This window comes from Megalobrama amblycephala, linkage group LG23 (genome assembly GCF_018812025.1).
Source record: "Megalobrama amblycephala isolate DHTTF-2021 linkage group LG23, ASM1881202v1, whole genome shotgun sequence".
NCBI lineage: Eukaryota > Metazoa > Chordata > Actinopteri > Cypriniformes > Xenocyprididae > Megalobrama > Megalobrama amblycephala.
The window spans coordinates 10,454,882-10,479,178 of record NC_063066.1 but is presented as its reverse complement, the minus strand read 5'-3'; the positions used below and the strand labels follow the sequence as shown (position 1 = coordinate 10,479,178).

General features: G+C 35.9%; 1 protein-coding gene across 15 annotated transcripts in view; it reads left to right on the top strand.

The window, feature by feature from the left end:
* Window positions 1–20,044, top strand: part of xpnpep2 (X-prolyl aminopeptidase (aminopeptidase P) 2, membrane-bound) — a 102,645-nt gene extending 82,601 nt beyond the window's left edge. For 14 of the 15 annotated variants that reach the window (XM_048175784.1, XM_048175787.1, XM_048175789.1 and 11 more), the window contains 20 exons: window positions 6,632–6,699; window positions 7,062–7,172; window positions 9,394–9,457; window positions 9,603–9,707; window positions 9,852–9,938; window positions 10,086–10,229; window positions 11,364–11,465; window positions 11,575–11,656; window positions 11,731–11,932; window positions 14,407–14,496; window positions 15,185–15,294; window positions 15,712–15,789; window positions 15,933–16,004; window positions 18,070–18,130; window positions 18,235–18,304; window positions 18,461–18,565; window positions 18,645–18,704; window positions 18,783–18,859; window positions 18,979–19,068; window positions 19,464–20,044. In XM_048175784.1, the coding sequence (XP_048031741.1) occupies window positions 6,632–6,699; window positions 7,062–7,172; window positions 9,394–9,457; window positions 9,603–9,707; window positions 9,852–9,938; window positions 10,086–10,229; window positions 11,364–11,465; window positions 11,575–11,656; window positions 11,731–11,932; window positions 14,407–14,496; window positions 15,185–15,294; window positions 15,712–15,789; window positions 15,933–16,004; window positions 18,070–18,130; window positions 18,235–18,304; window positions 18,461–18,565; window positions 18,645–18,704; window positions 18,783–18,859; window positions 18,979–19,068; window positions 19,464–19,664 (1,979 nt within the window). In that variant the 3' untranslated portion in view covers window positions 19,665–20,044. Of the gene's footprint in view, window positions 1–5,673; window positions 6,071–6,631; window positions 6,700–7,061; window positions 7,173–9,393; window positions 9,458–9,602; window positions 9,708–9,851; window positions 9,939–10,085; window positions 10,230–11,363; window positions 11,466–11,574; window positions 11,657–11,730; window positions 11,933–14,406; window positions 14,497–15,184; window positions 15,295–15,711; window positions 15,790–15,932; window positions 16,005–18,069; window positions 18,131–18,234; window positions 18,305–18,460; window positions 18,566–18,644; window positions 18,705–18,782; window positions 18,860–18,978; window positions 19,069–19,463 lie in introns of those variants that run through there. The other variant, XM_048175782.1, reaches the window with a different exon arrangement.
* Window positions 20,045–24,297: the final 4,253 nt, after the last annotated feature.

Here is a 24,297-nt window from a genome sequence, read left to right as displayed (position 1 = left end):
GAGGAACATGGTCAGCATCATGGGAAACAATGTGAAGAGCAGCACAGTATCAAGAGATATTTACACTTTCTGATGGGAATACGGTGTTTTAATGGTTGCTAGGGTGTCAGTGTTGCTAGGCGGTTTCTTACTTATCCAGGTCAAAAGAGCCCACCTTTAGGTCTCTATCTGTTTAAAAAAAAAAAAAAGAAGAAGGCTTTTTAAAGTTTACACCAGCCTAAGTTTGGGTCACTGGTCTTAGCTGATGCAGTTGGTTTAGCTTTGCAGCCAGTTGATCTTCCAGACAAAAAATGTCCAAAACCCCTCTAAACCAGCCAACAGACCAGCCTGATTTTTAATTTATTTTTTGTTGCTTTACTTTGCTTTACTTTGTTGTTTTGTTCCTTTGTTTTGATTTGTTTGTTTTGATTTTTTGCTTTGTCTTTTGTTGTTTTGTTTTGTTTTGTTTTGCTTTGCTGCTTGTGTTTTGTTGCTTTGCTTTATTTTGTTTTGTTTCTTTGTTTTGCTTAGTTTTTTTTGCTTTGTTTTGTTTCTTTTTTATTTTTTTGTTTGGCTTTACTGCTTAGCTTTATTGTATTTTGTTTTGTTGCTTCACTTTAGTTTGTTTTGTTTCTTTGTTTTGATTTGTTTTGCTTTGTTTTGTTGCTTTTTTGCTTTGTTTTGTTTGGCTTTGCTGCATAGCTTTGTTGTGTTGTATTGCTTTGCTTTTTTTGTTTCATTGTTTTGATTTGTTTTGCTTTGTTTAGTTTGTTTTTTGTTTCTTAGTTTTTTGCTTTGTTTTGTTTGGCTTTGGTTTGCTTTGCTGCTTAGCTTTATTGTGTTTAGTTTTGTTGCTTTTTGCTTATTTTGTTTTGTTGCTTTTTTATTTGTTTTGGTGTGCTGCTTAGGTTTATTGTGTTTTGTTGCTTTGTTTTAATTTGTTTTGCTTTGCTGCTTCAGTTTATTGTGTTTTGTTGTGTTGCATTGTTTTGTTTTGCTTTGCTTTTTGTTTTGCTTTGCTGCTTAGCTTTATTGTGATTTGTTTTGTTGCTTTGCTTTGTTTTGTTTCGCTTTGCTTTGTTTTGCTCTTGTTGTTTAGCTTTATTGTGTTTTGTTGCTTTTTTGCTTTATTTTGTTTTGTTGCTTTCTTTTAATTTGTTTTGTTTTGCTTTGCTGCTTGGGTTTATTGTGTTTGTTGCTTTGTTCTGTTTCTTTGTTTTGATTTATTTTGCTTTGTTGCGTAGTTTTATTGTGTTTTGCTTTGTTTCATATTCTTTCATTGTATCATATTCTTGTCCTTAGATATGACTCAGGTCCCTTCTTCAATATAAGTCTGTGGCATTTTATTTTATTATCCACCAATGCTTATTTTATTATCCACCAAACAAAAAATGTATGTCTGATCAAAAGTAATAGCATACCTCACCTCAATAATCCACTAAATATAACAGCATAGATCCTTTAGTTGTAATGGATTTAACTGCAGTACCTGACACACATATCATATGACTGTGCTGTGTTACCTGAGTCACAGATTACAGTGCATACAGTGGGAAATGAAGTGTGTGACTGCATTGAGCTGCTCTCAGGACTGATCTGAGATCAGTGATCTATGGATGTGAGTGCGAGGCCGTCTGGGCTCTGCTGCTCTGTGTCAGTGGAGGTATTGCTTGTGGCTCCCCGTGCTGCTCCACATTACCAGGGAACGGTTGCCAGGGCTACCATTTATTAATATCTATCTATAACTTTGAGCACTGTGCTCATTTGAGCAAATAATGAAGACAGCCACTGGTTCCAGGGGAGGTTCGCTGGCATTTGAGCACGCAAATCTACATACTTACTGGAGTCTGTCTGTGTTTACGAGCTTGTAAATTAGGGTGCAATTTAATATGCAAGTATGTGCAATAGCATGTTTTTGTTTATGTAAATAAGCAGCAATAGCAAAGTGTCAACCAGGCAAATAAAATCAACAAAAAAATTCTTGTAGAAGTACTGAGAAGCATGAGATGAATGTAGGCCTATAATTCATGTGCCCTTAGCTTCTTATTAAAAGCATTCTGTTTGCTTTTTGTTAAATTTTTTTCTAATCTTTCCAGTCTTTTACTGCTTGGATTAATTTTCAAGTAGCCTATTCATATCACTGTAATTTGTATTCAGTTGCATCACAACATAAACAAGAATGTAATTTTAAGATATTTTTAATATTCATGTCCCTACTCTGAGTTCTAAGGTTCAATATAATTGCAAATAATATTATCAATGGCATTTATGCTGTATAATATTTCCACCATATCAAATTGGAACCGCTAAAGCCAACAAAAAAACTAATGGAGCAACCCTGCCCCCTGCTGGTTCATGAGTTACACCTAAATTTGATGAGGATACAGCTCTGGATGTATATAGTGTAACAAATAGAGTGTCTTTTTAATCTTGTGTAAATTTACTCACAAGACGCCCCTGATAATGGAGCTCTGAAATGTGATTTTATCTTCTCGTTACTGATTGTGTGTGATTTTGTGTTAATTATTAACTGCCATTTGCTGGGTTTTATTGTTTGTCATAGCATTTTATGCTGTTATTGATGTGTGATGTCACTGGAAAAGGAATTTTTTTTTTAATCTTTATAGTGTCTTTATCTTTTGATTAAAGATTATGAAGTCAAACAAATTATTTAAAATGCACAGATAAATAATTTGAATTAACATGTTCACTTCAAAAGTACTGTAAATAGGGTTTGATATCGTGTTGACCATGGTGTCATGTGAAGGTACTTTCTGAACACTTGAATGGAGACGTTTTGCATTAATAATCTGCTCATAAGAATACAACATCTCAGTAAAGAGGTAAATCTCCTCCTAGCCTGCAAATGACACTGTTGCTATGCAGTAATGAATCTTGTGGCAGAGGAACGGCCAGACATGCATCTCAGCTGTTCACTGCATCTGACTGTGGCACAGTAATTATCTCTGTCTAGACAATTGTCTTCATATAACACTCAAGTGACATGCAGTATTATTTGATTTGTCTGAGCTTATTGTTCATTACATATGAAAACAAAGTTCTTTTTTACTGTTGGAAGGTTTTCTGATGAAAAATGCACACAGTACTGTAGATTCAGGAATGACATTTAAAGGGGTAGTGAACTCAAAATTCAAATTATGTCATTCTAAATATTCTTTGTGGTAAACACAACAGGAAATGATTGGCAGAATTCTCACCCTGCTCTTTTCTGTACACTGAAATAAAAGAGGGATATATGTTATCCAAGTTGTCTGAAGTCATGTGATACCTTTGTTGTGAGCAACAGACCTAAATTTCAGTAATTATTTGGAGAAAATCATCCCTTCCACTGCAGCTCTTGTGTATATTTAAATATGCCATGTCATGTCAGACCAGGTGTAACACATTGGCTCTCAGCAAGCTTCCAAAGAGACCTCTGAGTTACTTAAAATTACTTTATATATATATTAAAAATTATCTGAATCACAAAATAAATCATTGTTACATTATTTAAAACTATTTAATATTTCAAAAACAAAAGTTTGAAAACAAGCAGCATTAACCAGAGGAAATCATCTTAACCAATATGGGTAGAGTGTGAATGAGATTTTAAGTGTATAATGACCTAAAGTCCCCCTGTAGTCAATAATTTTATCCCTTAAAAGTCATATTTGCTCACCAAAATGACATATCTAAATGTTTTTTCCTGTGAAAAAAATGTCTTCCTTAAATAGCTTGAATGTAACTCTACACCCTAGCCTTATTTAATATACGCGGATCAATGAATATGCAAATTAGTCCCGCCTCCACTCACACCAGCTCAGAGATCCACTCGGTCAACTTACTGAGGTAAACACTGCACAAAGTTATCGCTCTTTACAACGTCGGACACATAACGGAAATTAATATGATTAGCCTTTTGCTTGACTATGTTATCAAACAGCTAATAATGTGTCAATAATATTACACAAACCATGTTCCCATTTGCCATATCAGAGTCAAACAGCTGCCTTCTAATAATCAGTATCCTTACAAACGCTTTAACATCTCAAAACGTCAGTGGAGAAAGACATATAGTTCATCATAACATCATAATATACATCATACACCCATCATATTGCTAAATCTACACATTGTTTCATATCAACAGAAAAATATACCGGGATAACCTGGCTTCTCTCGAGACTCCCCTGCTAGTTCGCTGTTAAAGGTGCCCTCGAATGAAAAATTGAATTTATCTTGGCATAGTCAAATAACAAGAGTTCAGTACATGAAAATGACATACAGTGAGTCTCAAACTCCATTGTTTCCTCCTTCTTATATAAATCTCATTTATATAAGATATAGGCGAATCTCAACATAACACCGACTGTTACGTAACAACATTATAAAAGGCATTAGACAAGGGCAGAACGTCTGGATCTGTGCAGAGCTGAATCAACAGACTAGGTAAGCAAGCAAGGACAATAGCAAAAAATGGCAGATGGAGCAATAATAACTGACATGATCCATGATATCATGATATTTTTAGATATCTAAATGTTTCGTTAGCATGTTGCTAATGTACTGTTAAATGCAGTTAAAGTTACCATCGTTTCTTACTGTATTCACGGAGACAAGAGCCGTCGCTATTTTCATTTTTAAACACTTGCAGTCTGTATAATTCATAAACACAACTTCATTCTTTATAAATCTCTCCAACAGTGTAGCATTAGCCGTTAGCCACGGAGCACAGCTTCAAATTCATTCAGAATCAATGTAAACAATATAACAGTATACAATACTCACATAATCCGACGCATGCATGCCGCATGCATGACGAACACTTTGTAAAGATCCATTTGAGGGTTATATTAGCTGTGTAAACTTTGTTTATGCACTGTTCAAGGCAAGCACGAGCTCCGTGGGCGGGGAGCAGGAGAATTAAAGGGCCACACACCCTGAATCGGCTCATTTATAATGATGCCCCAAAATAGGCAGTTAAAAAAATGAATTAAAAAAAATCTATGGGGTATTTTGAGCTGAAACTTCACAGACACATTCAGGGGACACCTTAGACTTATATTACATCTTTTTAAAAAAAGTTCTAGGGCACCTTTAATGATATGCTAAAGCCTGCCAGCACATTGACGTGATTTGTGATTTCAGAAACACCAGCAATTTCAAACCTCTTTTTTTTTTTACTGCAGTTTTAAGGACAAAATACTCAGCAATGCTGTTGACATATGAATTTGCACATGGTTTGTCTTAAAGCATATTAAAAACACCACATAGACACATAAACAACATTAAAAACTTGATTTTCCCCACAGGGAGTCTTTCATTTTGGATCTGTTTCTCTCACAAAGCTCTCATATGCATTCATAAGTCTTGTAATATAGTGCTGGACTACTTTTATGGTGCTTTTATAGTGCTTTTAGGTCATTTTGGAGCTCGACATCATCCCCATTCACTTTTATTGAATAGAAAAGTGCAATCTGAACATTCAGCCAACCTTCTATTTTTATGTTCCACTAAGGAAAAAAAGAAATTGAACAACATGGCGGTGAGTAAATAGTGAAATCATTTTCATGTTTAGGTGACTTATCCCTTTAAGTGTGCACGCAATAAAAATTTTCTTGCAAAACTTCCTGTCGTTGAAAGGCAGAGTGATGTTGTTAGCTTACAGTGAGACAGCAGAGGAGAGCAGTGAAGTGCTAGACTACAGTATGTGACAGGAGACACTGGCTATAATTTATATGTGACCTGCAATTGCTTCGCCATGCCTGGGTAAATGTACTGCGCATTAAAGAAGTGCATAGAAAGAAGAGACACCATGCTTTTATTACTGTAGTAAAGATTAGATTCGCAGCCAAAGTTCCTCCCCCTCAGCTATTTGCACATGGCTCTGGTTAGGAAACCTCCAAGTCAAGATAATACATGTAGTTTCAGATAGGACATACACACCCTCATACACACACGCGCATGGACTCACAAGACAGAAACACTCGTGCCCTGCTGTCACACTCTGTGTGTGGACTTGCTTGGAGCAGATGGTCTAAAATGAGCTCCTCAGGCTGGATACTAGCTGTGTGTCTTGTGGTTCTTGGAGGTAAAAAAAAAATGTGTGTATGTGATGGCAATTTTGTCTTGATGGTGTGGTGTAACTTTACAAGAATGCGACAATCACGCATTGTATGAGTAAGGCTTTCATTAAGGCAACATTTCAGTTCACCATCTGTCGTTGTGTCATGTTGTTTGGTTTATTCATGGCAATACATTTGCATGTCATTAGCCTAAAAAATGAATTCTGCAGTAAAATGTAGTTTGTTTGCTCATTTTAACTATAAAACAAATCTGTTTACATGTGATTATGTAAGGGACTGTACATTAAATGTTCTCTCTTTCAGAGAATGGTGATATATGTGGTGTGTTTACTATATTTTGCTTGTTTGCATATTGTTTTATGAGATTTTATGCGTGTTATTATAAAAATTTAACAGTTTTGTTACCCAGAATCATGTGCAATCATATTAGCATGTGAAAGCATTGTCATCTTGAATTATAAAGGTATAAGTTTAACCACCATTGCTGCCCTTTGATCAGCACATGTGCTTACAGTGAGTTTAAAACAGTTACTCCTGCATGTGTTTCTTCTCATGTGTCATCACAGGAAGCGGACATGCGGTGCGGGCCGAAGAAGGGCCAGGCAGCGAGAGGAACTGTTCGGCAATTCCTCCGGTATTCTATTCCACATATATCCTTACTCTGTCCATGTTTTCCACTGAATATCCACACAACTGATTCAGCCCACTGCCAGGACTCGTCTTTAGCCCAGAGAGAAGTGGGAAGAGAAAATAATCTGGCCTCTCAGGGAGGAGATCTTCTCCTCTGATAAGAACTGTTTTTAGGTCATGCACACAAATCTGATCTCAGTGAAGTGTGTGTGCGTGTGTTCTGTGAATTTCTGTGCATTGTCTGAGTGAATGCATTATGTTTGTGATATTTAATATTCATGAGGATAGCGTTTTTTCATTTCATTCAATGATACTGTTAATAATTTTGTTGGAATATATTTAAAAGTTTAATTCCTCTTGTTCCAGTATTTGCCACCAACAGCTGTAAACACAACTCTGAGGCTTCGTGACTTGAGAGAGTCCATGATCCCCTTGAACATCTCTGCCTACATCATCCCTGCTACAGATGCTCATCTGGTACTAAACAGTGTCTAAAATTAACTTTCATATTAAGGGTTAATATTAGCCCCCTTGGAATTTATTTTTTCTTTCTTTTTTCCCCCCGAACCAATTAAAAAACACAAAACATGCTATGCATGGATGTCAAATAAATGTCAAAGTCAAAATAAATTCTAATGGTTGCACGTTATTTTACAATACTTACATGTACTTACAGTGTACTTAACTAAGAAAGAACTGGTTAATATAAGGTAATGGGTTAACATTGTATGTTCAGGATTAGTACCTAGTTATTACATATTTATTACAGGACTGTAAAATAAAGTGCTACCATTCTAATATTTTAACGGTTATAATCAAATGCGTTTTTATCAAAAACTACATTCTAAAAAATTCTGGGTTAAAAACAACCCAAGTTAGGCTGAAAATGGACAAACCCAGTGATTGGGTTAAATGTTTGCCCAACATGCTGGCAGTTTTATTTAACCCAACTATTGTTTAAAAATTACTATATGGCTTGCTTAAAATGAACCCAAAATAGGTTGGAAATTAAAAATCAGAAACATAATTACTAGAGGCAACAATAATAATCAAAAGGTAAACATTTATTAATAAGCAATTAAAATAAATGTTTATTGTGTAATTATTTGTGTAATTGTTCATTTTTTAAACATATTAACAAATGTTAATTTCCAACATAATTTGGGTTCATTTTAAGCAAGCAATACAGAAATTTTTAAACAATAGTTGAGTTAAATACTACCCAGCACATTGGGCAAAAATTTAACCCAACCGCTGGGTTTGTCCATTTCAACCCAACTTGGGTTGTGATTTAACCCAGCATTTTTTAGCGTGTATATTTATAAAAACTATGGTAACATTTTACTTGAAGGGGTGTGCATAAGACTGACATGACACCTTCATAATCATGACATGACACATGTCATGAATATGAAGGAGGTTTTATGAATGTTTATGACAACTGTCATTAAGTGTCATTCACTCAATTATGTCATTTTTAATGCAAAGATGACATTGTTTGAGATGTCCGAGTTATGACAACTTGACATAAACCAACACATCATAACCTGTCAGTGTCTTTGTCATGACAACTTGACATCATTTAGCTTTATGGGTTAACATTACATTAAACTGTCATGTGGTTGGTTTTGACATGAGGCCATTATAATAGTGTCATAAATATGTATCTTGAGCTCAAGTACAGTGGTACAAATTGAACTTTTTTTCTATTATAATGAATGAAACTATTTTTCATTTCATTTTTTAAGTTTCCTCCAACAGAAGGTCAGATAATAGACAATTTCAAATTTCGTAAAAAAGATGACACTGTTATAAAATAATGGTAACACTTTATTTTAGGGTCTTTTAACTAGTTGCTTATTACTATTAGCATTCATATGGCTAAAATATTGGCTATTTATTAGTACTTATAAAGCACATATTAATGCCTTATTCTGCATGATCTTATTCTACATTCTTAATCCTACCCAATACCTAAACCTAACAATTAACTATTAATAAGCAGTAAATTAAGAGTTTATTGAGGGAAAAGTCATAGTTAATCGTTTATATATGTGTTCCCTATACTGAAATGTTACCAAAATAATGTAATGTAATGTTAACCCATAAAGCTAATTAGTTTTTTTTAAGTTTGATAATTAATCTGCTATGTCATGTTTATGACAGGTTATGATGTTTTGCTAATGTCAAGTTGTCATGACAAAGACACTGACAGGTTATGATGTGTTGGTTTATGTCAAGTTGTCGTAACAAAGACATCTCAAACAATGTCATCTTTGCATTAAAAATGACATAATTGAGCGAATGACATTTAATGACAGTTGTCATAAACATGCATAAAACCTCCTTCATATTCATGACACGTGTCATGTCAAGATTATGAAGGTGTCATGTCAGTCTTATGCACACCCCTTCAAGTAAAACTATTCATTCAACACTCTGAGACAGCTACAGGTATTATGTCTACAGAATAGAATATGAAATATATCAAATGTTAACAGATACATTTTTAGATTAAACTTTTTCTGCCAGCACGTTTTAAATACAGAATACGGGGCATTTTTGTCACTTCTGTAGCCATTTTTGGTCTAAGCCCTAATACATGTTTGACCATCCTTCTAAACCTCAGCTCCTCTTTCAATGTTCTTCATTCTCAGACATTAACTCTGTGACAGTAACTGACTGATTTTATTGGCAGAGTGAGTACATCGCCCCCAGAGATGCGAGGATGGCCTGGATGTCTGGCTTCACTGGCTCTGCAGGTGTGTTTCACAGCCAACCCATCATAATATTACTGTATCACTATGTATCATTCTCAGTCATATTATGTTTGTCATTTTGGACCTTAAAAAATGGCCCGCTCCTGTATTCTATTATAACTAACCAGTGTCTGTTTCTAATTCCTAGGCACAGCAGTAATTACTCAAAACAAGGCTGTTTTGTGGACCGATAGCCGCTACTGGATTCAAGCAGAGAGACAAATGGACTGTAACTGGGAGTTAGAGCGTGATGGTGAGGAGCATATTCCAATTAATATGTGTTGAAAAATGTTGATTACTGTGTAAAATTGTTTATTTCTCTCCTAATTTTTCATCTGATGTTCACATTAACTGATCTGAGTGTTTTCTTTCCTGGTCTGACTCTACTGGATCACAGCCTCCATTCGCAGCATTACCAACTGGTTAATCCTAGAGATCCCTGAGGGAGATCAGGTGGGCTTTGACCCATTCCTCTTCTCTGTAGGTGAGCAAACACAGCTAATAAAATACTATATTTTCTTAAAATAAGATAAGCTGAAGTGTGTAATATTGTTGTTTTTTCGTAGTAGTAACAAAAATTATTATCAAAATGAGCCCTGAATCATTTGGTCACTATTCTTTGTTACTGCAGACACATTTGGCGTCTACAATACCAACCTGGCTCCAGCGGGCCGGATCCTGAAGTCTATTCCTGATAACCTGGTGGATAAAATATGGACAGATCGACCTCCTCTGCCTCCTGACAATCCCATGCGCTTACCTGACAGTGTTATTGGTGTGTGCATGTCTTATCAGCATCACTTGACTGATAAGTTCCAAGTGAACAGGGCAGAGGACCATGAGATCATGACAAACAGAGCAATAAAGCTCTTATTTAATCTTTAATGACCAGTGATATAACTTACAGCAATGACAGTAGACTGAGAAGATATTCTAACTCATTCTGGTGCGAAGAGAAAGTCAATGAGGCTTGATTAAAGGAATAGTTCACCTAAACATGACTTCATGTTGGTCCAAACCTGCATGACTTTTTTCTTCTGTGGAACATAAATGGAGAAATTCTGTGCTTGTCGCTCTTTTCCATAAAAGAGGCTTTCATGCTTCAAAGAAGACACAAAAAAGTATTGAGAGTTGTGCATTTAAAGGGCTAGTTCACCCCAAAATGAAAATTCTGTCATTAATTATGTCAATAATCATGATGTTCCACACCAGTAAGACCTTCGTTAATCTTCGGAACACAAATTAAGATATTAATTATTTGTGTTCCGAAGATGAACGAAGGTCTTACGGGTGTGGAACATCATGAGAGTGACTCATTAATGACAGAATTTTCATTTTTGGGTGAACTAACCCTTTTAAAAATCTTCAGAATTTTTATGATTGCTTTGTTTGAGAAACTGATCAAAATGATTTAGTCCCAGCAGGAAGATTATCAGTTAACATAAATTAAAATTGAGTCAGTATGGTGAACTTGAGAACCTACGGAGCCCCTAAAGGGACATGGTGATCGAAAAAAAATATGGGATGGGTGGAAAAATGTTATGTAAATGTTTTTGCGTTCTCTCACAAATGTTTTGCGTTACCACAAGAAACTTTGCGTTCGAAAGCATTTGCGAGAGAACACAAAAAAATTTACATATGATTTTTCCCTCAGCATCTCATATTTTTTTCCATCAGCATGTAAGAACTGAATCAGTCATGAATGAATAATTTAATCCAAGAATCATTTAAATCATATTTTTAAGTGGATAAGTAGTCATTGGAAAGTTTTGACTCAAAATATTGATTCATTTTTTATTTTCATAATGATTCATGATTCATTCAATCATTTTTGTGTGCACTGTTTAAGGTTTTGATGTAGTTGAAGATGACATTGAGCATGTGTGTGTTTGTTTGGTTGGTTCTTCAGAGAGGACCTGGCCTATGAAAGTAGAGCAGATACGAGCCCAAATGAGTGACAATCCATACAAGCCCACCGCTGTGCTGCTTTCTGCTTTGGATGAGACTGCATGTAAGCACACCAAAGCACGACACAAAGCCAAATGCAAGAGATTTTCTCTAAATCGTTCTGTAAAACTCTTGTCAGGACAAAGCATTTCATTTTACATCTCTATTTTCAGGGTTGTTTAATCTACGAGGCAACGACATCCCTTTTAATCCATTCTTCTATTCTTACACTCTGCTGTCAATGGATGAGATATGGCAAGTTCTTCTGTTTCATATTAACAGCACTATAATTAGTTGGTGTTCAGTTTCTAACTAACCTCCTTTGCCAGGCTCTTTGTGCACAATGAACGAATATCAGAAGAGTTGAAGGTGTACCTGAATGCTTCGTGCTACCTGGCCTATTGTGTGCAGCTGCTTGAGTACAGCTCTGTGCGCACGTACCTGAGGAACTATCTACAGAGACCCAACACAAGGGTGTGGGTGGGTACAGAGTACACCAACCAAGCCCTGTATGAGCTCATCACTCCTGAGGTAAGACCTAGATCCAAAATATAGACTGCTGGTATGTGCATGTCAGCTTGGTTGCTCAAACAGCATGTAAATAAGGAGTCTTTTCACTTTCTGCATTTGTTATATAAAGCATATAAAGCAGGTACAGTACAGTCCAAAAGTTTGGAACCACTAAGATTTTTAATGTTTTTAAAAGAAGTTTTGTCTGCTCACCAAGGCTACATTTATTTAATTAAAAATACAGTAAAAAACAGTAATATTGTGAAATATTATTACAATTTAAAATAACTGTTTTCTATTTGAATATATTTCACAAAGTAATTTATTCCTGTGATGGCAAAGCTGAATTTTCAGCATCATTACTCCAGTCTTCAGTGTCACATGATCCTTCAGAAATCATTCTAATATGCTGATCTGCTGCTCAAGAAACATTTAATGTGTACAATTGTACAAAATATTTGTGTACAATATTTTTTTTCAGGATTATTTGATGAATAGAAAGTTCAAAAGAACAGTGTTTATCTGAAATCTAATCTTTTGTAACATTATAAATGTCTTTACTGCCACTTTTGATTCATTTAATGCATCCTAGCTGAATAAAAGTATTCATTTCTTTAATTTCTTTTCAAAAAAATAAAAATAAAAATTCTTACTGACCCCAAACTTTTGAACGGTAGTGTATAATGCTACAGAAGCTTTGTATTTCAGATAAATGCTGTTCTTTTGAACTTTCTATTCATCAAGGAATCCTGAAAAAAAAAAAGTACACAACTGTTTTCAACATTGAAAATAATCATACATGTTTATTGAGCAGCAGATCAGCATATTAGAATGATTTCTGAAGGATCATGTGACACTGAAGACTAGAGTAATGATGCTGAAAATTCAGCTTTGCATCACAGGAATAAATTACTTTGTCAAATATATTTAAATAGTACACAGTTATTTTAAATTGTAATAATATTTCACAATATTACTGTTTTTTACTGTATTTTTAATTAAATAAATGTAGCCTTGGTGAGCAGACGAAACTTCTTTTAAAAACATTAAAAATCTTAGTGGTTCCAAACTTTTGGACTGTACTGTATATTTTTACCATGAATGTAAATATGTAACTGTAATCTAGGAGACGACTAGTGTGTGTGCGCTTGAATCTATCAAAAAAGTTTAGATATGCATCAGGCACATGTGACAGTGTGACAAAATTAGATTGCTATAATCAGTGGAGCTGTTTCTATTTTTGATATGCTGCACGGCTATTTCGGCCACTTTATTTTGACTGAAAATAAATGATTTTATCGACAGATATGTAAATATATTGTGACCGTTACATCAGAGGCAACAATAAAAGTTTAGTTTCTCATAATGTGACTCCTTCCTGATGTGAAAGGAAAACTGCAGATCTCAAGAAATACAATCTCAGACATCATTAGTCCTTTAAACATGCAGAGAAGTGTGGGAGATATTAGGACAAGTTCCTCCACTGGTTTTGAAGGTTTATAAGCCGGATGGATGGATGGATGGATGGATGGATGGATGGATACTGTAGATGGATGGAAAGTGTAGATGGATGGAAACTGGATGGATGGATGGATGGATGGATGGATGGATGGATGGATGGATGGATGGATGGATGGATGGAAACTGTAGATGGACAGATGGATGGATGATACTGAAGATGGATGGATGGATGGATGGATGGATACTGTTGATGGATGGAAAGTGTAGATGGATGGATGGATGGATGGATGGATACTGAGGATGGATGGATGGATGGATGGAAACTGTAGATGGACGGACGGATGGATGGATGATACTGAAGATGGATGGATGGATGGATGGATGGATGGATACTGTAGATGGATGGAAAGTGTAGATGGATGGATGATGGATGGATACTGAAGATGGATGGATGGATGGATGGATGGATGGATGGATGGATGGATGGATGGATGGATGGATGGATGGATGGATGGAAACTGTAGATGGACGATGGATGGATGATACTGAAGATGGATGGATGGATGGATGGATGGATACTGAAGATGGATGGATGGATGGATGGAAACTGTAGATGGACAGATGGATGGATGATGCTGAAGATGGATGGAAAGTGTAGATGGATGGATGGATACTGAAGATGGATGGATGGATGGATGGATGGATGGATAGAAAGTGTAGATGGATGGATACTGAAGATGGATAGATGGATACTGTAGATGGATGGATGGATAGATGGATAATGTAGATGGATGGAAAGTGTAGATGGATGGATGGATGGATGGATGGAAAGTGTAGATGGATGGATGGATGGATGGATGGATGGATGGATGGAAAGTGTAGATGGATGGATGGAGAGTGTGGATGGATGGATACTGAAGATGGATGGATGGATGGATGATGGATGGACTGAAACTATGGTTTCATAACGCAGCTTGTGTCCCACAGGCACAGACAATATTTGACCACAAATGAACTTCTCTTTTCTCTTTAAGGACAAACTACTGACCAGCACCTACTCTCCAGTACTGACCACAAAAGCAGTGAAAGATGTGACAGAGCAGCGAATTCTCAAAGAAGCTCATGTAAGAGGACATGGTAACACTTTACAATAAGGTCCCTTTAGTTAATGCACTTACCAACATTATCTAACAATGTAGATTTGTATTAATCTTTGTTAGTGTTACAACTGTGCATTGTTAGTTCACATTAGCTCAGTTCAATTAAATAATACTAACAGATACAACTTTGTATTTAAATAATGAATTAAATTGAACTAAGATTAATACATGCTTTAGAAGTATTTGTCATTGTTAGTTTATGTTAATGATAACAAATGGTACCTTACACACAGTCTTCTCCCCAAATGACTTCAGAAATCATCAGCCTGATGGACACTGTTTACTGATGCCTGTGTTGTATTATCATAATTTCTAGATTGAGGGGCACTTTATCACACCATAAAGCCACATTAGGAGGCCAGACAGACTCCATTCACTGCAGCTTGATTCAACTCAGTCAATGTGTTATCTCTCCTTATCGTAAAACCTCCATTAAACATATTGGGATCTTTTTTCTTTTTTACTCATGATGTTTGCTATATTCAATGGTCTGTTGACATATTTTGCAGAATGAGTTTTTTAATCTAAAACAACTGCATCTGATAACATGCATGGACAAACATCTTCGTTCTGGTGTTTTATGGCCTAGAGCCAGACCTCAGTTGACTGCATTCAGCCACAATGATTGAACATCCTCTCTGGCTTCCCACAGGTTAGGGACGCAGTCGCAGTCATGCAGCTTCTGTTGTGGCTTGAAAAGAAAGTTCCAGAAGGCACAGAGACCGAGCTCACAGCAGCACAATTTGTTGATCAGTGTCGCAGGTACAGAATCTCATCACTGATAACACTCAAACATAAAACACATGGTGTTAACAATGATTGCTCAATTTTCAGGGGTCCAAGAGTATATTTATCATTCAGTTTGTCAGTATTAGAGAACCAGCTCCAAGATCAACATTACAAACTCTAATTTGAAGGAGAAAAAACTGGAGAAAAAATCTGAGAAGAGAGTTCAAAAGGATAAAACTACTGACTTACAGTCACTATAGCACTTTATATTAGCCGTCTTTCTAAACATTTAATGTAGGCATAACATCATTTGCACAAGTAGAACCTGTTCCTACATCAAGGATATTAATTCAGAAGATGTTTTACTTATGTAAATCACTTTGTGCTGCATTACAACAGATTTAATTCCCTTTTCTTGAGAATCACAAACCCTTCATTGTGTTTTGGCAGCAAGCAAAAGAACAGCAGAGGGCCGAGTTTTGAAACCATTTCTGCAAGTGGACCTAATGCTGCTCTTGCTCACTACAGGTAATAAAATATGTCTTCCTTTTCCTGCCCTCTGATGATGTTTAACTCTGTAATTTTCTTTGTTTACTATTTGATTATATTCCATTTATTTATAGCTACTTATAGTCATTTTCAAACCATTGCACTATTTTCATTTATTACAGTCCATCTATTGAAACTTCAAGGAAGTTGACAGTGAATGAGATGTATCTTGTTGACTCTGGAGGACAGTACCTGTGAGTTTCACATTTACTATTAGTACAAAGTTCTGTTTGTGTGCAAAAACACGACACATAACCAAGCTCACTGTGAGCTTAACTGGAATAGTAAGTAACCTGGTTTCCTTAAAGGTGCCCTAGAATCAAAAATTGAATTTACCTCGGCATAGTTGAATAACAAGAGTTCAGTACATGGAAATGACATACGTTGAGTTTCAAACTCCATTGCTTCCTCCTACTTATATAAATCTTATTTGTTAAAAAGACCTCCGGAAAACAGGCGAATCTCAACATAACACCGACTGTTACGTAACAGTCGGGATCATTAATATGTATGACTCCAATATTTGCATATGCCAGCCCATGATCAAGGCATTACACAAGGGCAGCCAGTATTAACGTCTGGATCTGTGCACAGCTGAATCATCAGACTAGGTAAGCAAGCAAGAACAACAGCGAAAAATGGGAGATGGAGCAATAATAACTGACATGATCCATGATAACATGATATTTCTAGTGATATTTGTAAATTGTCTTTCTAAATGTTTCGTTAGCATTTTGCCAATGTACTGTTAAATTTGGTTAAAGTTACCATCGTTTCTTACTGTATTCACGGAGACAAGAGCTGTCGCTATTTTCAGTTTTTAACACTTGCAGTCTGTATAATTCATAAACACAACTTCATTCTTTATAAATTTCTCCAACAGTGTAGCATTAGCCCGTTAGCCACGGAGCACAGCCTCAAACTCATACAGAATCAAATGTAAACATCCAAATAAATACTATACTCACAGGAATCGATGCATGCATGCAGCATGAATGACGAACATCTTGTAAAGATCCATTTGAGGGTTATATTAGCTGTGTGAACTTTGTTTATGCACTGTATAACTGCACTTATAGTCGAGAGCTCGGGAGGGCAGGGAGGGAGAGATTTAAAGGGGCCGCACAGCCTGAATCGGTGCATAGTTAATGATGCCCCAAAATAGGCAGTTAAAAAAATTCAGGGGACATCTTAGACTTATATTACATCTTTTGAAAAGACGTTCTACGGCACCTTTAAAATGTTGAGTTCATTGAAACTAAAAGACAAAGAAAAACAAAGAAAAAGAGAGAACAAAATCTCTTTCTCTGCATTAACTCAATTTATTTGTTTCAATGAACTCAAAATTTTAAAGGGGACCTATAATGCCCCTTTTAGATGTAATAAAAGTCCCCCAGAATGTGTCTGTGAAGTTTCAGCTCAAAATACCCCACAGATCATTTATTATAGCATGACAAATTTGCCACAATTTGGGTGTGAGCAAAAACACACTGTTTTTGTGTGTCTCTTTAATGCAAATGAGCTGCTGCTCTCGCCCGCTTTCCAGAAGAGGGCAGAGCTTTAACAGCTCGCACTTCGGTTGCTCAACAACAACAAAGCTGGAGAATCTCACGCAGCTAAAATGACGATTGTCAGTAACGGTGTTCAGCCTTACATTGTTCAAACACTAATGGAATGAACATAACTTTAAGAATGAAACTGGACATTTCTGAATGGTTAGTGGATAAATTTATGTAGTTGCTGTGGAGTTGATTCAAATCATCGATTAGCATGTGCCATCATGTTAATTTTTTGTGCAAATCCAGCATTGAATTGACCCTCACTTGTGAAGCAATCCGGGGTTAAATCGCGGCATGGCAACATCACTCTACTACAACATCTCTTCCTCTTCTCTAAAACAGCCCAACATGGCCTCACCCCCCTTTGTTGCTTTCTCAGGGGCGGGGTTTATGTAAATTTTAGGGTTAGTGATGACCTGTGAAGAAGCTCATTATAGTCCCTACCAGCCATTTGTTGTAGTCCTTAAACAGTGAATTCTTTAGAAGATAATATCTCCCTTTGCATTGAACTTTGAGCTTTATAACTTTGCAGATATTGTTTATATTCAAAACAGCAACATTACACACTAACTAAATATATATAATCAACATAATCATAACATAATCAACCACCCCTTTAAGGCAACCAGGTTAGTTAATTACTATTTAAGTTAACCCAACAAATCAAGCACTAAACCAGCTATCTCATTCTCTGTTACAGTGATGGTACCACTGATATAACGCGTACTGTGCACTGGGGTACACCCACTGACTTTCAAAAGGTACTGAATGGCAGGCAAATGGAGATACTGATGATGCTTATATCATGCTTATATTTATATTTAGACTAAAAGAAAAAGGCTTACTCCCTGTTTTGCTCTGATAGGAGGCCTACACAAGGGTGCTCATGGGAAATATTGAGATTTCAAGAAACATCTTTCCTGCTGGAACTAGAGGTAAGGATCTCCTTATCTTCAATCACTATCTCCCTTCAAGCAACCGTGCCATGATGCTTCCACAAGAGGGCGCCCTGTTCATAGCAGACATCTCACAGTGCCCACCACAAAACCTGCCATGTGCTAACCATTCATGTGTTTTTATTCCCACCATAGGCGTGAACATGGAGATGCTGGGACGAAGAGCATTGTGGGAAGTTGGTTTAAATTATGGTCATGGCACTGGACATGGTGTAGGGAACTACTTTGGAGTCCATGAATGTAAGTCTGATTCTCTAACATGTTATATATTTATCTCAGTAATCTTGTTATATAGATGCATTTGTTTTCTCTCTGATAGGGCCTGTGGGTTTTCAGTCCAATAATATTCCATTTCAAGAGGGGATGTTTACATCAATTGGTGAGGAATCATTAAGCAGCTCATTATGATTGCCTTTGTTTGATAATTACCATTTTATACTGACAAACTCTCCTTTAGAACCTGGTTATTACAAGGAGAATGACTTTGGTATAAGGATAGAGGACATTGCTGTCACTGTTCCAGCTACTACAAAGGTACATCCAACTAACTGGGGTCCAGAACTCTGTAAAACCAGTGCAGCTACAACCAAGGGCAGTGCCTAATGAAATATTAATAATGTGTGCATTTTATTTCCCCTGTTTTTCCCTTCTAGCATAGCAGCAATTACCTGACATTTGAAACAGTCTCATTGGTGCCTTATGACAGAAAACTGATAAACACATCTCTTCTAAGTCCTGAGCAGGTACAGTAATACAATTGAAATCATATTAATCTTTCTGTATGCATTACTATTTTTTTATATAAATACATCTATGCTTACTTTCATAAATTTATTTTCATAAACAATTTTGTTACTGTTGGGAGGCGTTTGGTGCTATTTGGTTTCCAATGTAAACTGGTTAAAAACCACAGCTTTGTGTGTTTAAATATATGTTGTTTTCTAGTGTTGGTTTCCTTTGAAAAAGTCACCACAGATGCTCTTCACTGGAAATACATCTCGAGAGGGGGGGTTGTGCATGGGTTCACTAAAAATGAACAACCTTATTTTTACTTTCATAAACAAAAAAAGGTGTAATGTTGTTGATTTTTATGGCTGGCAGTGCAGATTATGTGTCTGTTTTTGTTGTTGTCTTGTAGCTGCACTGGCTGAACTCATACTATGAGACCATCCGGAGCGTGGTGGGTCCCGAGCTGGAGAAGCAGGGGCTGAAGGAGGAGTATGACTGGATGATAAAGCACACGGCACCTTTCCTTACAGCTGGAGCTTCAGCTGTCATCTCCTCAGTCACACTGTTAGTAACAGTTCTGGCCTCTGTTTTACTGCATAATCTGCTGTAAATACGTACTGAAGAGCTTGACCTCCACAGCATTCAGTACTGCCTCTGCTCCTACTGTGGGCTGCTACAACAAACCCATTTTCAGGTACAAACAGAAAAAATCTCCAATGTTGAATACTACTATTTCTTCTCATTTATCTGGTTATTTCAAGATATTTTCAATTAATTTACCAGACATCATTAGGATTTGGCCTTAAGTTTGTTTGAACTAGTGTTAATATTGTATTATGCACTTCGACAAAGTTTTTGCACATATTTCATTGAAAAACATTTCATTTAAAAAATATAAATTACTGATGTATGTATGCCAAATTTATGTTTAGATGATCATTGTGGATTTATAGTTTATTAAAATATGATACTACTATTGTATCTCCACTACATTTGATTTCTACGTGTTCTGTGTTCTTATAATTGACAGTCATAATTGTAGGTATCCAAATAAGTCCACTCCACTGAGTGAAAATAGTATGCAGACACCAACAACACCTAACACTCAAAATCACACCTACTTCTACTACAAAAATTACTGCACTTTTTTCAACTTTAAGGTTTTTTTTTACTTCTGCTGGCCCATTTGCGCCAGTTGTTCAGCACAAAAAATAGAGATAAATTACTCCATGAGTGTAAATTCATAGACAATATTGGTCATATTGTATGATGCACAACCTTGATTAGCAGTGTTGGGCAAAATTACTTTTAAAAGTAATGCATTGCAATATTGAGTTACTCCCTAAAAAAGTAACTTAGTTACTTTTTGTGGAAAGTAATGTGTTAGATTACTTTTTCTCATCTGGGCTGGGCGTGCTTGCTTGTTTTTTAATAACAAAAAAAGTTATTATATTTTTGGCAAATGTAAAGGCCCTTTATAAGGGACAGTAGAGGGCGCAGCTTAAACAAACAGCTGTGCTGCCATTCTGATTGCAGAAGAATAAGACACAGGAGAAGACTCTTACTTCAGCAATAAAAACAAAAAAAGAAACACAAAGGTGATGTATATCTAAAGCCATTTTTGCTTATTAGTATGGTTGAATTGGATCATCGAAGGTCAGCAGCAAAGATATTGGTTAATAAAGTGAGATTAAATACATAAAGTATATTTTTAATTATCGCAGGTTTGCATAATATTCTGAGTTTGCATTTCATTTTGTTTTTAATCATTTTGATGAATATTGAATCCCTTTTTGTGCAAATGAGATCAGGAACTAGATCTAGAACTACAGCGCACTCTGGACCTCAATCCCGATCTCTCTTAAAGGGTTAGTTCACCCAAAAATGAAAATTCTGTCATTAATTACTCACCCTCATGCCATTCCAAACCTGAAAGACTTTCGTTCTTCGGAACACTAATAAAGATCTTTTTGATGAAATCTGAGAGCTTTCTGTCCCTCCATAGACAGCTACGGGACTACCACTTTGACACTTCAAAAAGTTCATGAAGAGATCGTAAATCTAATCCATATGAATTGAGCGGTTTAGTCCGAATTTTCCAAAGAGACACAATCACTCTATATGATGAACAGTTTGAATTTAGGCTTTTATTCAGATATAAACATTCATCAACTCACACATCAGTTGTGGTAAACGGAAGCTCAAGCATGTTTGCTTGACGCGTGCGAGAACCATTGAGGGTCATTCTTGTGTTACGCAGCACATTTGAGCTTTCACAAGAGCCAATAAGGTTTATTCTCCATGTTACGCAGCAGGTTTGAGCTTTCGAAAGAGGTTTGTTCTTGCAGGTTCAGTAGAGCTTTTGTTCATGTTCACTGATCAATGTTTATATGTGAATAAAAGCCTAAATTAAAGGATTAGTTCACTTTCAAATGAAAATTACCCCAAGCTTTACTCACCCTCAAACCATCCTAGGTGTGTATGACAACTTTCTGATGAACACAATTTGAGATGTATTAATAAATATCCTGACGCATTCCGAGCTTTATAATGGCAGTGAATGGGACCAACGAGTATGAGCTGAAGAAAATGCTTCCATCCACATCCATCCATCATACTCCACATGGCTCTGGGGCGTTAATAAAGGCCTTCTGAAGCAAAGCGATGCATTTGTGCAAAACAAAAATCCATATTTAACAAGTTATGAAGTAAAATAGCTAGCTTCTGCCAGACCACCTTCTGTAGGTGTCAGTCAATAAATGAAAAAACAAAGTAACTTGCGTTACTTATTTGAAAAAGTAACTCAGATATTTAGTTGTAAATTTAAAAGTAATGCGTTACTTTACTAGTTACTTGGGAAAAGTAATTTGATTATCTAACTCATGTTACTTGTAATGTGTTACGCCCAGCACTGTTGATTAGCTAAATGTTTAAGTATGCAAAGGTATAAAGCACATGACCAACAAATATAAAAATTCAGTGATGATGAAGAATTGCCTTTAAATTACGGTTTTGTCAACTGTCCTGAATTCTGGTTAATAAAAACAAATATTTGATCCCATTGTTCTGTTCTTATTCTGAAATCACATTATCACTATAAATACTAATCCAGCTTACATTAACGTGTTTTGAAAAGGCTGAAAATATTTTTGTTTGATTGTAAGATTTTATGTGGAGGTAAACTTCAGTACCTTTTAATAATAAGTAAAATCCACTTTGACTATCTATGTGTCCCAATAAAAAAATACTTGCAACTCGACTCTACACTGAAATTAGCAAAACTAGAGCTAAATACTTTACATAAATGATCTTGTAGTCATCAATAATTTATTCATATATGGAAGATTTTGAACGTTTCTATCAATATAACCTTTTATTCGCTTGAGTTGGCACTTCGAAATAACATTTCTTTATGTATTATTGTATTCATTGTACACAATTTATCATCCCGCATTGCTTTAACATTTATCATTGCCACAAATTCACACTTATGACCATTAATATCAGATACCATAATTCAGAATATACACTTTATTTAGATACTGTCAGTAATCATTTAAAGGTGCCATAGAACGTGTTTTCAAAAGATGTAATATAAGTCTAAGGTGTCCCCTGAATGTGTCTGTGAAGTTTCAGCTCAAAATACCCCATAGATTTTTTTTAATTCATTTTTTTAACTGCCTATTTTGGGGCATCATTAAATATGCGCCGATTCAGCATGCAGCCCCTTTAAATTCTCGTGCTCCCCGTCCACGGAGCTCGCGCATGCCTTTAACAGCATAAACAAAGTTCACACAGATAACATAACCCTCAAAATGGATCTTTACAAAGTGTTCGTCATGCAACATGTCTAATCGCGTAAGTATGGTATTTATTTGGATGTTTACATTTAATTCTGAATGAGTTTGATGGTGCTCTGTGGCTAAAGCTAACGTTACACACTGTTGGAGAGATTTATAAAGAATGAAGTTGTGTTTATGAATTATACAGACTGCTAGGGCCCGTTCTTCGTACGTCGCTAACTCAGTTAGCTGGATTTGATTGTTGACGATTTGGCATGATCTTGGATTGTTTGGTTCTTCGAAGCTCATCCTAGACTTGCTGTCATAGCAACAGGTCCGTAAGCTCAAACCTGCTCGGGAGCAGGCTTATTTCATGTAAACAGGATTAGATTGCATCTTTTTAAGCGGAGGTGATGTTTAAAGTCTATCCCAGCCTCTGCTACTTTCCCACAAGAGTACCCTAATGTAAACCAGGGACAATAATAATGATTTAAAAATAAATTTGCAAATAACACTATAATGCCGTGTAGTGTCATAATATAGACACCGACAGTTTTACTCTGTGAGAGATTCATTTGTGAGGGAATAATTACGTAATATTTTTTATTGGAGTTTTACACACATGATGTACAGATGTCTATGCCATACATGCATTTGTGCATTTGAACCGCGACATATATTATGGGAGTGGCTTGATGAAGCGCAGGAGATGCATATAACTTGATCTTGACCCTTAAGAAACTTTAATTAATGCTGTCAAATATGCTTCAAAGGTAAATTAGTTGCTAATTACAACATTGAAATAAAAAATTGAATGTACAAAGAATAGAAATTGTGAATATAGCCTAAATAATTGGGTAATCATGTAAATAAAAAAATAGTGCACATTTCATTTATCTAACATTTATGTCGTTCTTCTGTCATTTATTCGCTTGGCTGTTTCCTTATAAATGTCTAGAAATTCGTCAAGTTTTTCGTCAGGTGTCTTTTCTCATTTTATGATGTCATTATGTTGCCGTCTTGACTCCAGCCAATCGCTGCATTGCTGATCAATGTTTCTACTATCGATACATATCCCCTTTTAAGCCAACACATGAATGCGCAATTATCTCAGATAACTCAATCCAGCGATACTAATCATACACAACAGGTGTGTTCGAAGAACCCAATTAGCCGGATCATGATTAGCACGATGATATCATCTTGGATGTGTCATTTGATCTCGGATGTAATAATGCGACGTACGAAGAATGGGCACCAAGTGTTTAAAAAATGAAAATAACGACAGTTTTGTCTCCGTGAATACAGTAAGAAACGATGGTAACTTTAACCACATTTAACAGTACATTAGCAACATGCTAACGAAACATTTAGAAAGACAATTTATAAATATCACAAAAAATCATGTTATCATGGATCATGTCAGTTATTATTGCTCCATCTGCCATTTTTCGCTGTTGT